General features: G+C 33.0%; 2 protein-coding genes and 1 long non-coding RNA gene across 3 annotated transcripts; 2 read left to right on the forward strand and 1 right to left on the reverse strand.

The window, feature by feature from the left end:
* Positions 1 to 225: 225 nt before the first annotated feature.
* Positions 226 to 2,289, forward strand: LOC134271231 (uncharacterized). Its single transcript, XR_009992987.1, has 3 exons — positions 226 to 699; positions 1,169 to 1,235; positions 1,826 to 2,289. It is a non-coding gene; the product is annotated as an uncharacterized LOC134271231 (long non-coding RNA).
* Positions 2,290 to 4,523: 2,234 nt separating this feature from the next.
* LOC134271233 (uncharacterized) lies at positions 4,524 to 9,516 on the forward strand. The gene is made up of 4 exons (XM_062753467.1): positions 4,524 to 4,575; positions 5,453 to 5,565; positions 6,740 to 8,023; positions 9,265 to 9,516. The coding sequence occupies exons 1-4, from the start codon at positions 4,524 to 4,526 to the stop codon at positions 9,274 to 9,276; spliced, it is 1,461 nt and encodes a 486-aa protein (XP_062609451.1). The 3' UTR covers positions 9,277 to 9,516.
* A 2,562-nt stretch (positions 9,517 to 12,078) lies between these two features.
* On the reverse strand, positions 12,079 to 16,981 carry LOC134271232 (protein DGCR6-like; the record flags this gene model as incomplete). The annotated part of the gene is made up of 3 exons (XM_062753466.1): positions 12,079 to 12,750; positions 15,556 to 15,662; positions 16,821 to 16,981. Coding segments are annotated over 3 exons (475 nt in total), but the record flags the coding sequence as incomplete, so codon positions are not given.
* Between the last annotated feature and the right edge of the window lie 158 nt (positions 16,982 to 17,139).

Genomic DNA, 17,139 nt, shown 5'->3' on the forward strand with positions numbered 1-17,139 from the left:
TTTATATGCTATAGTTGAAAAAAACATTCTTGTACATTATTTTTGTGATTAGAATAAACAGTTACAGAAAGTTATTTAAACAGTTGCTCTGCCAAAGCAATTTTAACTAGGAAAATATACTGGTAACAGTAAGGACTCGGGTAACAGGAAGGACAAAACAGTAACAGGATGGACAAAACAGTGTACAGTGCTGCTATCCCACAAGTTGACATGCGATGGGATCGGATAGGATTCAGGATTGAGGATTCACGATAGAAACATATAGAAGTTAATCCAATCCTATCCTATCCTATCCTATCCTGTATCCTACAGCCAATCAGATTCGAGCAAAGGTTCATTCATATTTCAGAATAAATTACAAAAACGAAATACGATATAAAATGTTTACAAAAGAAATATTTATAAAATTTCAATAGAAAATAAAACATTTTTTTCTCAAAACACAGATTTACATTAAAAACTTCGAGTAACACGGCGTACGATCTAACCGTGAACGATCACCGGAAGATTTGGGAATGTAAACAACGAAGAGTCCAGACATCGAAAGACCGTATTTCTTCAGCTTTTTTGGATGATTTAACCGATTCTTACTTGTGTAAAAGTGATCTAACATGTTTTCTGTTAATTATGCTCTGTTTGTTTGGATAATTCCACAGGAACCGTCAACAGCGGACTTGAATAGATGATGTGCGAGTTCATGTAAGTATACTAAACACTGTACACTGTACACGTTTGCATTTTTTATACTTATTTATCCCTCAAAACAATGTTCTCGTGTCTTAAAATATAAACATTTTATTTTATTTAATATAAACAAAAATTAGGTGCGGAAAAAAGAAGTAGTGTAGACAGAAGGGGGGATAAAATATTTGCAAATACCCCCGTTAATCAGTCATATGATTCAATTAGCTATCAATGAGCTCCTCTAAGACTACAACAGTCATATGTATTATGCCTTAATCAGTTTATTAATCTTATTATTTCCTTGATTCTTTCAATTCAGTGTAACTTATAATAAATTAATGTAGAATCATCATGACCATTTCTAATGCTACTGCTGAAATGTTTAATAAGCTCACTCAGCAGTGCACTTACATATTGTTCATGTATGTATGATGTATTGTGAATTATGAAACATAAGTTAATCTTTTAATATTCATCATTACAGTGATGGATTTGCCTGCACTCATGCATCATCATGCGACATCACAGTATAAAGGATTTTAATCTAAATAGTATGTATGATTTTATTTTTATCATGTATTTTTAAATGGTCATTCAACTATATAAACATCATTATCTGCTTTGAGGTGACATGTCTGCAGTTTCTCGGAACAAGTGATTTTCTTCTTTCAAAAATCTTGAGAGTTAAACTGAAAGAAATGTTGAATTTTTCTGGTCATCATGTTGCTGTTACATAGATATTTTCTTCTTCTTTTACATATTCAAATTTCAAGACCAAAAAAAAGAAAACCAAGAAAAAACATTAAATAGATAAATACAAAGAGAAAATAGAGAAAAGTCACTAAAACAAATGTATTCATACTTGTTAGCAAGTTGACAAGATAAAATGAATTATAATGTACAAGTTAATTATCTTAAATAAGATTTTTTTCTTAATTTTATATGACTGAGGTTGCAGTATAAGATTTTATTTTTCATGATTTCTAAATGCATTATTTTTTTGAGAGAAAAAGGTGAAATTAAAGCCAATTGTACATGAAATGTGAAAGATAATCACAATCAAAAACATTTTAAATGTGTATGAAATGAGTATGACAAAATTTACAATCTACATGTCTATAATTATGTGATTTTTTTTCAGGAAACCCTGCAGATTTGCAGCTGAGCAGAATGCAGTTCATGCCATATGCTGTTAGAGTAAATGATGAAAGATGTTCAAACCAGTGTCAAAGATTCCTAAGACTGAAATCATGGTGCTTTTATTAAGGAGATCAGTGTATGTTTTCTGTGCATTGTTGACATTTGTGGAACTGTTCAGTTTATGACCATCTCTCTGACAATAACTCTGACATTTGAATTTCAATTTGAGCGTCGAATAAGAAAGTCAAATTAAATGCATGTAAAACATTATACTACGGTAAGAAAAACATTGATAAACTTAAATTTAAACAAAGTTCATGTACATGTATCTGTGCTCTTTGAATTAAAATTCATAAATGCTGTACATGGATACTTTTAATGACTTTGTCTCATGGTAATGGAATATTCAATTGTTAAACATTGTTGAGGAATCACCTTGAATAAAAATATTGTGTACTTGATAAAGTTTTTTTTTTCATTTAAACACTGATAATTTTAAGATCAAGTGTCAAGGTCAAATAAAAGGTTTACTCAAGAATGTGTTATACATACTGTGAATTCTTATGCATGTTTATAAGATCTGAGGAACATGTGTGGAGCATTTTAATATTTTTCAATCAGACACTGATTAAGATTCAAGATCCAATGCCAAGGTCAAATACAAACTTGCTTTACTCAAGAATGAGTTATAAATACTGTGAATTATGAATTTCTCTTGCATGTTTTATAAGATCTTAGGAACATGTGTAACCTCACTACAATATTTATTTATATTATACTTTCATGTAAATTACTTGAATCTGTTTCATTGAGAAACATTTGATAAAAAGCACTACTACCCGCTGAATAATGAAGCCATGCCCTCCTGCGTAGCAACAGTCAACATTCATTTGCTTGACGATGGGTGGTATTACAAAAAATAGTGACTGCGCGGAATTTATGCGCGCACAGTTCACTGTAATATGTATTTGTATAAAACATTCAGTATAATATAATAAATATTGCATGTAGTTGAGTGTAACATTAAAAATTTTCACCCCTCGAAAACCATTGTCAACCTCAGCTGCGCCTCGGTTGACAATGGTTTTCTTGGGGTGAAAATTTTCAATGTTACACTCAACTACATGCAATATTTATATGCTGTCAATCTGTCAACCAATATCAAATTTAGAAAATATATTCTATTAAACATAAATTATTAAATTTTCACACATAAAACAAAATAGGAAATTGAAATACATTTGTACTGCTCTGAGCTGACAATAAACTGAGAAGAAACTGAAGTTAAATGAAAAAAAAAACATTTTGATCATCTTGAATTTTATTTAGCAACTATATATTTTGCATGTTTGAAAAATATCACATACGACAAATGATGAACTAAAATTTTAAAAAAGAAAAAATTATGAATTTAAATAAAAAAATCATACATTTAATATTTGATATAATAAGACAATTTCACATTTAAAATGTTTAATATGTGAAAGTCAAAATATTCTAGATCTACATTTTGACTTTGTCTGTTTGGTTTATGGTCTAGTCAGATCTTCTTTTTGAGAATTGCATACAGAAAAACCTGTTATGCAGGCACAGTTAGACTATAGATACATGTACATGCATGTTATTTTCATGGTGCTCAGTTTAGAAAAAAATAAAATTTTACATAAAACATATACTTAAACATTTTTACCGTACAGGCCTATGATTTTTAAAAATAATTACACTGTAATTATAATACGTCGGACGCAAGTCGCGATCCCGGGTCTCCCGATCATTGTTCGTAGGAAAATTAAAACACTAAGTATATATTTTTTTTCTTTATTTTTTCTGGTAGCCCAATTTCTTTACATATGTTCGCAAAATTAGTACTTGTCCACGTGTAATTACGACCTGTTTGTTAACATTTATTTTTAACATGATAATCGTAAATTTAATTTGTGCGGCGAGTCGGGAATTATGGAATGCCGATCTCGATTATTTTTTTCCCGTTAAAATTTATAACATTTAAATGGATACCATAACTATGTCTGATTTTTTTTCTTGGTAATTCCTTTTTTTTCGTTTTGTCAAATTAATTCCTAAATATTAAAAAAATGAGAGTTGCAGGATAGGATAGGATAGGATTAGACTGAAATCACAGGATAGGATTGTGGATGCAGGATTCACGATAGGATAGGATAGAATTGTCAACTTATAGGATAGCAGCACTGTAACAGGATGGACAATGAAATCTACATTTGAAATAAAAATTGATTTTTTTAAACTTTATTGGTAAGGAAAAGAGAAATAAATGTAGAATAAAAACATGATTTTGTCAAATCTGGCAAATTCGAGACAATAAAAGACATTTATGTCCATCCTGTTACGAAAGTAAATTGTAAAGTGCTATAAAAATATTAATCACTTCAATTTTTGTTTATTAAAAGTACTCTATGCTGTTGCAAAACTAAGAATTTTTCATAATTTTAAGAAAAACAAATGACAAAACTTAAATCGGTATATAAATACCAGGATAATTTGTCCCTCCTGTTACAATTTCTGTCCATTCTGTTACAAGAGTGCATGTTTAAGTAGTAATGGCACTATTTGAAGCACTAACATATTTCAATATGATTTACGAAGTTTTTTAACATGTGTTATTAAACTTATATTACTTAGAAAAAATAGAAGTAATTGTTTTTATTGTTAAAACTCAAGATATGAAGTCCAGTTTTCCTTACTGTTACCATATTAATGGTAACAGAAATGACAGTAACAGGATGGACGTTTCTCATATTAATCACCCGTTATTTAGTATAACGTACTCTTTTTGCATCATCGAGACATTGAAACAATTTTTTTGTAGCTTAGTTAATCTAATTGTTTTAGCAGAATAAACAATTTAAAGAGTACTTGCATATTAAGAAGGTAACAGATAGGACGTATTTTAATTATACTCTACCAATAAGACAAACGTATCGACCTTTGAACCCTTTATTAAATCACTTTCAAATCATGGCGCTCATAAACTTGAGACAACAGAAAATGATGATATATTGTGGATCATGAAAACAGTTTCTAGGAAAGTGAGATAACTTTTATTTTAACATTTTCTTTTTGGTAACAGGAATGGCATAAACTGGAGGGACATGTCACTTCCTGAATGTTAAATGCACAATACTAGTATTTAGTGGGCGGCATAAGTAAAACAATCATATTAAATTAATCTGTAAATAAATTAAATTAATATGAGGTGCAAAATTTGTACATATCTTCACACGGTAATATTTTCCCTATCATTTAAATAAGCACGTTATAAAATTTTTGTTAATGTGACATGGTTTTACTGTTAAATTTTACTCGGAATGCATAGAATATTTTTTATAAAACACCTGGGAGATGATCATAAAATAACTTATAAGCTGTATGACCATGTATATTAACCAACGGGAAAAAAACTTTCACTCTAACAATTTTTTTTCCTATTTTTCTGATCAAAAGACAAAAAAGTGGACTTTTTTTGAAAATGGCCCATGTACAAAATATAAAGCATAAGATTGTTTGTAATCATACAACCTGCTACCTTAACTTATAAGTTATCAGGGTATCAAAACCCTCACTTATGTATAATCTTTTTCATCTTTACAAGAGTACTTCTTGTTCTGGCTGCGGACGATCAAAACGTATTGTGAGGATGGAAACAGCAAAAACCCAAAGGCCAACCCAGTCATCCTGATCGCCTCTCATTCTGACTGCATACAGGTACATATTTTGTGTATCAGTATAGTAACAACCAGACACAATCTAGGGAGCGAAACGCTCGCGCGCGTGCGAGAGAGAGAGAGCATTGAAATAACGCAGGGGTAATAAGGAAGCATACAAAATATTCTACCTGGACTAGATCAGTGCTAAATTAATTGACGTCATAGTAGACAAGATGACGTCATTTTAAAACACAAGTCTTCGTAATATTATTATTTAGAGATGTAATTTAACCCAAGAAAATGAATAGAAACGTGTAAACAATAAACACAAATAAAATGTTTTATTTTGATTTGCTGTGTCAGTCATTTTGATTCAAATCTACCACCGATGACGTCATATGTGTATATCAAGTAACTTGGGAATTGATCATGTCGTGTAAAGAGAATTTAGCTAACACAGCAGGTACAGAGAGGGAAAAAAATGGAGTTTAAAAAGAAGTATCGTGAATATTGTGTGAAATTCACATGGAGTTCAGTTAATTAAACAGGTATACTAATTTAATTTCAACGATTACATTCTATTTCGAAGACAATCAGCTATATATAGCCCGGTCGGCCTTTCGTCTGTCATTCATGACATTGATAATGCAACAGAACAACAATAAGCTGGATATTTCAAAACATGAGATTTGTACAGATGGAAAGTGTGCCTTCTTACAAAATTAGAAAGTGCTGCTAGAATCCAGAGTTAAGCGTGGTTTTACGAAAAATCTCGGTTCACATGTATAAAATTCAAAACATAGGGTAAGGTTTCGTGCGAATGTGTGGAATAATTATTTTACTGACAGGACAGTGGGATTCTAGCAGCACTTTTTAGGGAAAATAGATGTTTTTCAACTATATTATTTAATCAAAGACATTATCAAGCTCCGGGGTATTGTTGTTCTTTTAGCTTTTTTATTAAGGAAAATTTCGCTATTATTAGAAGTCACCTGATGTCGTGGCGGTGGTACACGTCTTTGTATTAGACACTCTTTTATCTGTATGCAATTAATGTTAATAACAGTTTACGTTTATCAGCGGTTTTGGTAATTTATCAAACTTAATTTTCTTTAAAAAGACTTAAATTCCCGAGAAATGACTCATATGCTTCCTTTAACATACCCGCGAAAATTTAATCCTACAAATTGTTGCTTCTGTGAGAAAATATTTAAGGCCTTTATATTTTTCAGTACCAGACATTAGAAGCAACCGGTTCACAAATTGAACACATCCAATTCTATGAGGCATTAGAGAAGTTTTTGTCCGAAGAACACCTATTGAAAGGTTACGTTTCTCCCGAACGTTTTTTTGAAATTGAATGTCCACCACAGAAAAAATTGAACAAAGATCAAGCAGAGATTATAGAAAATGTCAGAAAATGTATTGTCAATACGGCAAGAAGTCTTGAGAACTGGGGTGAAAAAATCCCACTTAAATGGACAGTGTTTGAGTTGTTTCTTAGGAAAAACAAAGAGAAGAGAATTCTAAGCAGACAGGAGATACAAAATATTTATGAATTTCAATCATTACGTGATAACGAGAAAGAAGACATGCTCAGATATTTTAAAGAGATAGGATTGATTATATACTTTGCTGAACAGAATCTTAAAGAAAATGTCATTGTAGATGTTCAGTGGTTTAGCGATGCGTTCACAAATATTATAACAGATCCAACTCATGCTAGAGTATCCTTCCAAAGAAGAAAGGAATGGAAAATTTTCATGAACACCGGGAGAATTACTGACTCAACACTTGTTAATTTATGGAATGAAAAAATGCCTTTATATGTAGATCATAAAGGTATTATTATACCGTATATGGAAAAACTCGGCATACTGGCCATAATGCACAGACAGGAAGGTGATGAAGAAAAGAGTGACCTAAAGCTGGCGACAAGCAAAACTGAACCTGAGTACTATATCCCTAGCATAAACAAGACTGATTTTTTACCGGAACTCGGAGCAATTAATGGCAATGTCAACAAAACCCCTGTTTTAGTATTTTCTTTCAAAACGTACATCCCCCATTTCTTTTTCTTTAGACTTGTAGCTTTATGCTTCTCTCTGTGGGAACCATTACGTGATGACCTACTCTGCAAAAATGTTGCTTTTTTCAAAGACAAAGGTGGTGACCGAAACATTGCTATTGCAGTAAACAAAACGTCTATTCAGTTGCAAGTGTTTACTCCGGATAAAGCAATCCAGCTGACAAATGACAAAACCAAACAGATCAGATCAAAGATTGAGAGGATGATGAATAAAATAACATCTACATTCCATCACCGAGTTCTCTATGAAGCTGGATACCCGTGTAAGGAAATAAATATCACTGAGGAGGATGAGGATTGTTTCTTAAGTGAGAAAACAGTAGCAGAACTGACAACCAACAAAAGAATTTGCCCTCCTCATGTACCTCAAACAAAGCATGAGGGACACAAAATTGTTCTTGACGATTTGTTGTATTATTGGTACACGGTAAGGTTCAAAAATTAAATAATAAAAAAGCAATGAGAAAATTTATTGATATGAGTTTATTGCATTCATTTTCTCAATGTCGTCTACGAGGGGTTATCAAAAAGTTCGTGGACTATCGCCATAAAATTAAAACCGTTTAAGGTACATCAATGAACTTTGAAATATCTAGTAAGCATCATCTTTTCTATCCAAAGAATAAACCACAAATCATGAATTTTATTTTTAAATAAATCAGGAATGTTTTTGTAAGCAATGGTATGTCCAGGCGGCGCTACCTCAAAAACGACGTTTTTTCGACCTTTGTTTAACTGAGAAAAACTCTTTTGATATGATCATTTGACATCCAAAAATCCCGTTAATTCAGGTATGTGTCGGGACACAAATGTTTTATATAATATGAAATTTTCACTTCATTCTAAAAGTTCTTTGAAATTTTATCGTAAACTTTACACGGAATGTCCAAACAAACGAGGCCTTGAAAATTACGTCAAAAGGTGGAAGGGTTTCCGTTTCCAACATTCTATAGAGTTTTGCCCCTGAAAAAACTAGTATAGACCTAAAATATGTTGAAACTGGCTACAGGGCAATAATATGCATCCAGAGTACTTGTCTTTTAATGTCAAAATAGATTCAGAGAGTAAAGGGATACACAGTTAATGTCAATTTGCAGTCAAGGTGTGCAAAATCAATCCCGTCAAAAATGACGTTGATAATGTGTTGTCTATATTGAACTCCCAAAAGCAAAATATGCCGGCGCAATCATGCGCGGATCTCTCCCAATATATTGATCCATCTGGAATATTATATATTCATTGGAGGCCACTGTTTATGACATTGTAAAATCATATAAACAAGGCGGTGTAAGTCCTTACTCAGCTCCAGGGAATCTCATCAAAAAAGTGTATGATGTAGGAGAAGAGGACATTGAAAAAAACAACGACGTTATCGGACGTCATGAAAATAAACGACGACAGCGCGGGGTGATCATATAATGTCGTTTTCATTTTATAATAATTTGTCAAAAAATGAAGGTATCAGGTTAAAATGTTCAACAATTCTTTATTTTGTGTTGTTTTATGTTCCATAAATTTTGAAACCACAGACTACATAGTACTAATTTTATAGCCTCAGTCCACGAACTTTTTGTTAACCTCTCGTATTAATTAATTTTTTTTTCTATTATTTCAAGAATAATTTCTGATGCTTTTTTAAAATGATTATTTGATATCATTTTTAATTAGGGCACTGATTAACGTACAAGAAGCGGCTTCCATTGTTTCACAACAATCTTAGCATCTAAAGAAATCAAGAAAGTGGATTACTCTGAACATTTTGCACAGCAACCTATTATTTTTCCATACTTGGTATTGAATGATAGTGCATGTACATATATTTTAACTGATGTAGTCACGAAAAGATGGAGAAAAAAAATTACCAAGGACTTAACTCTGATCCTTCGTTGACTTTCTTTTTGAGAAGATATGAGATTGATACTGAAGAAATATCACTGAGTAATTAAAAAAGATTTTTTTTACATGTATCTTTAATTTGTATAAACATATCTTTTTTCAGCTCACCTAAGCCAAAGGCTCAAGTGAGCTTTTCTGATCAAAATTTGTCCGTTGTCTGTCGTTGTCGTCGAAGTCGTCGTTGTCGTAAACTTTTCACATTTTCTTCTTCTTCTCAAAAACCACTGGGCCAATTTCAACCAAACTTGCTACAAAGTATCCTTGGGTAAAGGGAATTCAAATCTCTTCAAATGAAGGGCCACGCCCTTTTCCAAGGGGAGATAATTATGAATTAGAGAAAAATTAATGGCATTTTTAAAAAAATCTTCTTATCAAGAACCACTTGGCCAGGAAATTTGAAACTCATGTGGAATCATCCTCAGGTAGTGTAGATTCAAGTTAGTTAAAATTCTGACCCCCAGGGGTAGGCAGGGGGCCAAAATGGCCGATCAAAGTTTTACATAAGAATATATAGGAAAAATCTTCTTCTCAAGAACCACTGGGCCAGGAAAGATGAAACTCATGTGGAATCATCCTCAGGTAGTGTAGATTCAAGTTTGTCCAAATCATGACCCCCAGGGGTATGGTGGGGCCAAAATGGCAGATCAAAGTTTTACATAGGAATACATAGGAAAAATCTTTACAAATATTCTTCTCAAGAACCACTGAGGCAGGAAAGTTGAAACTCATGTGGAATCATCCTCAGGTAGTGTAGATTCAATTCAAGTTTGTTAAAATTATGACCCCCGGGGGTAGGGTGGGGCCAAAATGGTCGATCAAAGTTTTACATAGATATAAATAGGAAAAATCTTCTCAAGAACCATTGAAACGGGAAGGATGAAACTCCTGTGGAATCATCCCCAGGTAGTGTAGATTCAAGTTTGTTAAAATCATGACCCCGGGGGTAGGGTGGAGCTAAAATGTCCGATCAAAGTTTTACATAGGAATATTAGGAAATATCTTTAAAAATATTCTTCTCAAGAACCACTGGGCCAGGAAAGATGAAACTCATTTAGAATCATCCTCAGGTAGTGTAGATTCAAGTTTGTTAAAATCATGGTCGATCAAAGTTTTACATAGATATATAGGAAAAATCTTCTCAAGAACCATTGAGACGGGAAGGATGAAACTCCTGTGGAATCATCCCCAGGTAGTGTAGATTCAAGTTTGTTCAAATCATGACCCTCGGGGGTAGGGTGGGGCCAAATGGCCGATAAAAGTTTTGCATAGGAATATATAGGAAAACCTTTTAAAATCTTCTTTTCAAGTACTTCAAAGCCATGCTTAGTGATATTTATAGTGAATCATCCTCAGGTAGTGCAGATTTAAGTTTGTTCAAATCATGACCCCTTGGGGGGTTAAAATTCAACTCCACCCCCCCGTTAACTATCAGTTCTGATCTGATATGTGCTGTTTCCTAGCTAATTGCTCAGGTGAGGGATGTGGCCCCTGGGCCTCTTGTTTAACTTGATTTTTGCTATCAATATAGTATATATCATCTGCTTTTTATTCTGATCCTGTCAACTTTTTGTTATCAAAAAAAATTCTTCGATGAATAAGCAAATTATGATAGAGTAACTATTTGAAACAAACGAATGCAAAATAACTAATGTTTTATAATTGAGTTGATTTCCATGACAATATATTCAATGAAAAATATTTTAATTTAAACAATTAGCATCATAACAAAAAAAATGAAAAATGAAACCTTTTCAACAAAATAATTGTTTTCATCCGCTCTAAGCTTATAATAACGAACTGGTATGTCTTTTTCTATAGATGTGATTATAACAAAGTACATGTACATAAATTTTCAAAGACTCAGAAGAAGTGTACATGCAAGTCTTTGAAAATTTATGTTTGAACGTATTTAAAATTATACTGATATCAAAAAATCTTTAATACATTATAAAATACATAATGTGACAAACATTTTATTCCAGACAGAAATTCCAATTACGCTATTATAGCTTTTTGTTGCAAAAAACCCCAGTGGTTCTGTAATTTCCATTCTTTATTTTATGAATGTACATGCACTCATATTTTTTTAATATCACATGAATTTCTATACATGTACAATTAACATGTATATTTTATTGTATATTAATACATGTATCGATACATGATTGTGTTACAGAATTAGTTTGTTGATTGTCTCAAGATTTTCTAACATTTTTTTTGTTTCCTTGTGTGTTTCTTCTCATACTTTCTACAGTTATCATGTAGTTCATTTTGAATTCTTTTGCTGAAGGTAAATGCAAATTTTACAAAAGAATAGCAATGTTTTTGCTTGAATTACCTCCAACTAGTAAATTCAACATTTACAAGATACTATTCTATTAGTAAAATGTATTAATTTACACAAATATTTCTTACATTTATTGTACTCCGTGTGGTAGAAGAAATACAAAGGCTTAGTCTGTGAATAAATATAAATGAATAATAACAGAATAATTTCACTGGACACAATATAGGAAGTGTGACACAAAGTGAAAACAATGATCATAAAAACCTGCACATAAAACTTGCACATTATTTCCCGTTCAGAAAAAAATCTTTGTATTTACTGTGATGAGATTCATTTTTCATGGGGGGGGGGGGGTTTAATTTTCATTGTTTTTGAGATAAATGTACGAAGAGAACCGCAAATTCTTGAATCATGAAATCATGAATCATTTCAATCATGAAATGTATTTTTACATAAATTACTTCATTCAAAGAATCAATTTCTCACGAAATCAGAATTTTTCTTCGGGCCATGAAATTTTATCTTCACAAAAGCATGTGATTTAACAGTGGTATAGTCTAAACAAGAAACCTCTATGCCATAATGTTCACAAGATTAATAATTCTATTTTCAGGGGTCCATTTTATTCCATACTGAAAGGTCAATCTCATTATATCTTGCAAACAACTTGAATCAATTCATCAATTTTTCTTTTCTAAATTCTAAATTTAAGAAAAAGACTTCTTGATGTTAAATCAAAACAACCACCACATAATGCCCTGCTTTCAAGGTGGCTGCATGTGTCCCATTCTGGTGATAAACTCCAGGAGATACATCTGTAGTCTGACGTCAATGCTCTTGTTGGTGACGTAGAACCCAGGTACTCCCGCCTTTTCCAACATGACTTGCTGATCCATCACCTTCTGATCTAACTCCATGATAATCTTCATGTCCTTCTTCTTCACCTCTTCTTCACACCTCTTCTCCATTGTCTGAAAAAAGGGAAATCATAAAATGCTGAAGTCTAAATTTAAACAGACTAAGATTTGAAATAAACATCAGAAATATAGTAATATAGTAAAGATTGACTGCAATCACATTTTCTTCTTCTTCTCAAAAACCACTGGGCCAATTTCAACCAAACTTGCTACAAAGTATCCTTGGGTAAAGGGGATTCAAGTTTGTTCAAATGAAGGGCCACGCCCTTTTCCAAGGGGAGATAATTATGAATTAGAGAAAAATTAATGGCATTTTTAAAAAATCTTCTTATCAAGAACCACTTGGCCAGGAAATTTGAAACTCATGTGGAATCATCCTCAGGTAGTGTAGATTCAAGTTAGTTAAAATTCTGACCCCCAGGGGTAGGCAGGGGGCCAAAATGGCCGATCAAAGTTTTACATAAGAATATATAGGAAAAATCTTCTTCTCAAGAACCACTGGGCCAGGAAAGATTGACTGCAATCAATTTCATTTCTTTGTCAATTGGAAAAGTCTAAAAATAAGATATTTTACTAGAAAAAGACGTCAATGGTAATGTAACAACCAAGCTCTGTGATAAACGTGATGACTTTAACGTTACAATCATCAACTTCCCAGAATCCCTTACTTCTGCAACAATCTACCCTTGTCACCTGCATATGGAGTTTATATCTCTTGGTTGATTCGATATGGAAGAGCATACTGTACGTATGAATAATTTCTAAATTGATGTGTGGCGGTCAGCTGGTCTGCTGCATTTTCTCCTTTCCTGTTACATTTGGTGCCGTTGACCACCCCTGGATTTGCAGGTGAAAGTCTTGCCAGGGGCAATAAGAACTTGGGTTGTGTCTTCGAGGGCAAAGACCAATTAAGGAGGGAGGAATGTAATGGTTCGAGCCGTGGATATCAGCCTAGATAGCTCAGTTGGTAGAGCACCTGACCGAAGTTTCAGGGGGCCCGGGTTCAAATACAGGTCTGGTCCGCTGCTTTTTTTCCTTTCCTCTTACATTTGGTGCGGTGCCATGCCCTGGAACTGACAGGTGAAAAACCTGCCAGGGATGAGCCTGGGTTGTTGTCTTTGGAGGGCAAAAGACCTTTAAGGAGGGAGGAATGTGGCGGTCAGCCGGGTTCGATCACCGGTGGCCAGATAGCTCAGTTAGTAGAGCACCTGACCGGAGTTTCCGGGGGCCCTGGTTCGAATCCCGGTCTGGTCCGCTGCTTTTTCTCCTTTCCTGTTACAGATGTAAGTAATTGACAGACAAGTTGATGTAGCAAAAATATCAAGAGTCTCATTTAATGTCATTATTTAGTAAGTTCTATGGTCGAAAAAATGAGCTTGTCAGCAAAAACAATCTATCAGACAGCTACAGTGCTATCCACTGAATAAATGACAAATTTTTGCGCCTAAAAACTGTCCTGTATCCCAGTTTATTTCTCTGTGTTCTTGAAACTGCCATGTAAAAATATACCAAACCATTTGTTTATAACATACTCTTTGACTATTTCCACAACGCAGGGGGAATAAGGAAGCATACAAAATATTCTACCTTGGCTAAATCAGTGCTGCATTATGACGTCATAGTAAGCAAGATGACGTCAATTTTACAAATCGGGTTTTCGTAATATTGGTATTTAGCGATGTAATTTAACTCTAGAAAATGATTAGAAATGTGTGAAAATTAACAAAAATAAAATGTTTTTATTTTGTTATGCTGTAACAGTCATGATGATCAAGTTATGATTGAAATCTACCACCGATGACGTCATATGAGTACATCAAGTAACTTGGAAATTGATCATGTCGTGTAAAGAGAATTTGGCTAAGACAGTATGTTCAAAGATACGTAAACTGGAGTTTGAAAGGACACATCGGAAATATTGTGTTAAATTTATATGGAGTTCAATTAATTAAACAAGCATGCTAATTTATTTTCATCGATTATATTCTCTTTCGAGGACAGTCAGCTATATTACGTATCCCGGTCGTCCTATCGCCCGTCATTCTTGACCAAAAAATGCAACAGAACAACAATAATCTGGATATTTCAAAACATGCGATTTGTACAGATTGAAAGTTTGCGTTTTGACAAACTTGGAAAGTGCTGCTAGAATCCCGAGTTTAGCATGGTTGTACGAAAAATCTCGATTCATATGTATAAAATTGAAAACAAAGGGTGAGGTTTCGTGCGAATGTGTGGAATAAATATTTTACGGACAAGATATTGGGATTCTAGCAGCACTTTTTAGACAAAATAGATGTATTTCAGCTATATGACATACTCAAAGAAATTATCAAACTCCGGGGTATTGTTGTTCTGTAAGCCTTTATATTAAGGAAAATTCTGCTATTAATAGAAGTCACGTGATGCCGTGGCGGTGATGCACGTCTTTGCGTTAGACACGCTTTTATCTGTATCTACTAGTAAATAACAGTTTACGTTTATCAGTGGTTTTAGTAATTTATTAAACTAAATTTTCTTCAAAAAGTCTAAATTTCCCGAGAAATTACTTATATGCTTCCTTAACATACCCGCGAAGGAAACATTCCATATAACAAATTTAGACTTATGTCATTTTGGGTGACAAGATGCAGATGTATTTAAAAGACTTAATGAAATTCAAGCTTTGCAGCAGTTCAAGTAGGAATTAATTAAATATTATTCCAGATAAGGGGCAACTTGTTGTGCACTATAAATATAATAGTTTTTTGATCTATGACTGGTACCAGCTCTTTCATTTATTTTTCTTTTTAGACCAATGAGCTATATAGTTAAATTTTTTAAACATTTTGAATTCATTTGTATTTGACATACATGTACCTCCCTCTCTCTCTCAATCTGAGCCTCCACTATGGGTAAATTGTGAGGCTTCATCTGACAACTCTGTAGTAACTCTTTGTGTCTCTTTTGCAGCTCATGTCTCTGTGCTGTAAATGTAAATAAAACAAGAAATGTTTAAGAAATATATATTACTGAAGTGGCAGTATTAAAAGAATCAACTTTAAATTCCTTTGATTATCAATACGACTAAAAGCAACTTTACTCCTAAAAAGATGTCTTTGTTCCAAGTTGGTGTCTTTTATCCAAAGGAGGAGAGTAATTTGATTTTTGACCTTTAACTGTGACCTTAATATCAATAGGAATTATTTCTATAAGGTATAATGTACCAGAACTACAAACTTGGTGTCTGTCAAACAAGAGGCCCATGGGTCACATAGCTCACCTAGTAATTTTGGCCATGCTATTCTTTACCAGATTTCCCCTCTTTAATATTAGTTATCCAGGTTCAATCAAGGGTGTACAGGAATTTACCCTGTGTTTAAGTCCATTCTTGATGGCCGAAAAGCCAAAATGCCAGTATGGAAAATGTCAGTAACGAAAAATCCAAAATCCTTTATTAGCAAATTATCAGTTTTTATTGATTTATGAATTGAATAAATTTCCACTTTTTTAAACAGTTGTTCAACTGTTGAAATATAACTGATATGCTGTTACACAACATAATATGAGTCTTTTGTTTTTTCGAGACAAGACGTAGAGTAATAAATATAAAAATCCTGATTATTTATTTAAAAGGTTAACAACTTTTGAATTAAGTGTCCTTTTGACTATACTGTCCTTTTAACTGTACAATGAGGTATTTACACAATGCATGACCAGATCCATCAGCTCATCGGACAATTAGTACACGGTCACCTCATCAAAAGTATGGTAAAAAATTGAATCATGCCAAGACAGTATGACAGTTTGCTGGCTAAAAATTTCCAAAATATTAAGACTTCAAGTATTAGAGTAACTTGTCAATTGGTATCCAATTTCTATGGTCATTGATGAGTTTAAATACATGTGTCTTACCTTAAAGTTTGTTTAGAATTAATGAATTTGACAACTGTGTTTATGTTTGACTCGCTGTGTGTATGTGTCTAATCTTTATGTAATGTAATTGACCTGGAGTTAGATACATGTATCATTGATGTATACATATGTCTAAACTTTGACTTTGTAATCATTGTCGAGTTTAGCTTACTATGCAAGTACCTTTGTGATCATTGACGAGTTTGACTCGCTGTGTGTGTGTGTCTAACCTTTGTGATCATTGACGAGTTTGACTCGCTGTGTGTGTAGATGTCTCTCCTCTAACTGCTGGACTTCCTGTAGACTGCGGACGATTTCAAACACAGTACCATCCAGCAGGGAGCTAGCCAGGCCTGACAGAAGGTCGTACGGGAGTCGCTTTTGATATTTACTGAAAGATAATTAATACATAGCATAATATAAACACTATTATTTTGGTTTTTGTTTGTTTTTTATACCGGATTTTAATAAGAATTAATGTAAAGTCGTGATTTAATGTTATATTATTTTAATTATCTGTAATTCTTCTTAATTATTTTATTTAGAGCC

This window comes from Saccostrea cucullata, unplaced genomic scaffold (assembly GCF_032062105.1).
Source record: "Saccostrea cucullata isolate Sc308-1 unplaced genomic scaffold, CSIRO_AGI_Scuc_v1 ctg8811, whole genome shotgun sequence".
Taxonomy (NCBI): Eukaryota; Metazoa; Mollusca; class Bivalvia; order Ostreida; family Ostreidae; genus Saccostrea; species Saccostrea cuccullata.

Excerpts from the sequence above, each read along its gene's own strand:
- LOC134271233 (XM_062753467.1), top strand. The coding sequence starts at position 4,524 with ATGAAGTCCAGTTTTCCTTACTGTTACCATATTAATGGTAACAGAAAT. Across the intron at positions 4,576-5,452 it reads TAATGGTAACAGAAATGACA|AGTACTTCTTGTTCTGGCTG; the intron begins GTAACAGGATGG and ends CATCTTTACAAG. Across the intron at positions 5,566-6,739 it reads CTCATTCTGACTGCATACAG|TACCAGACATTAGAAGCAAC; the intron begins GTACATATTTTG and ends TATATTTTTCAG.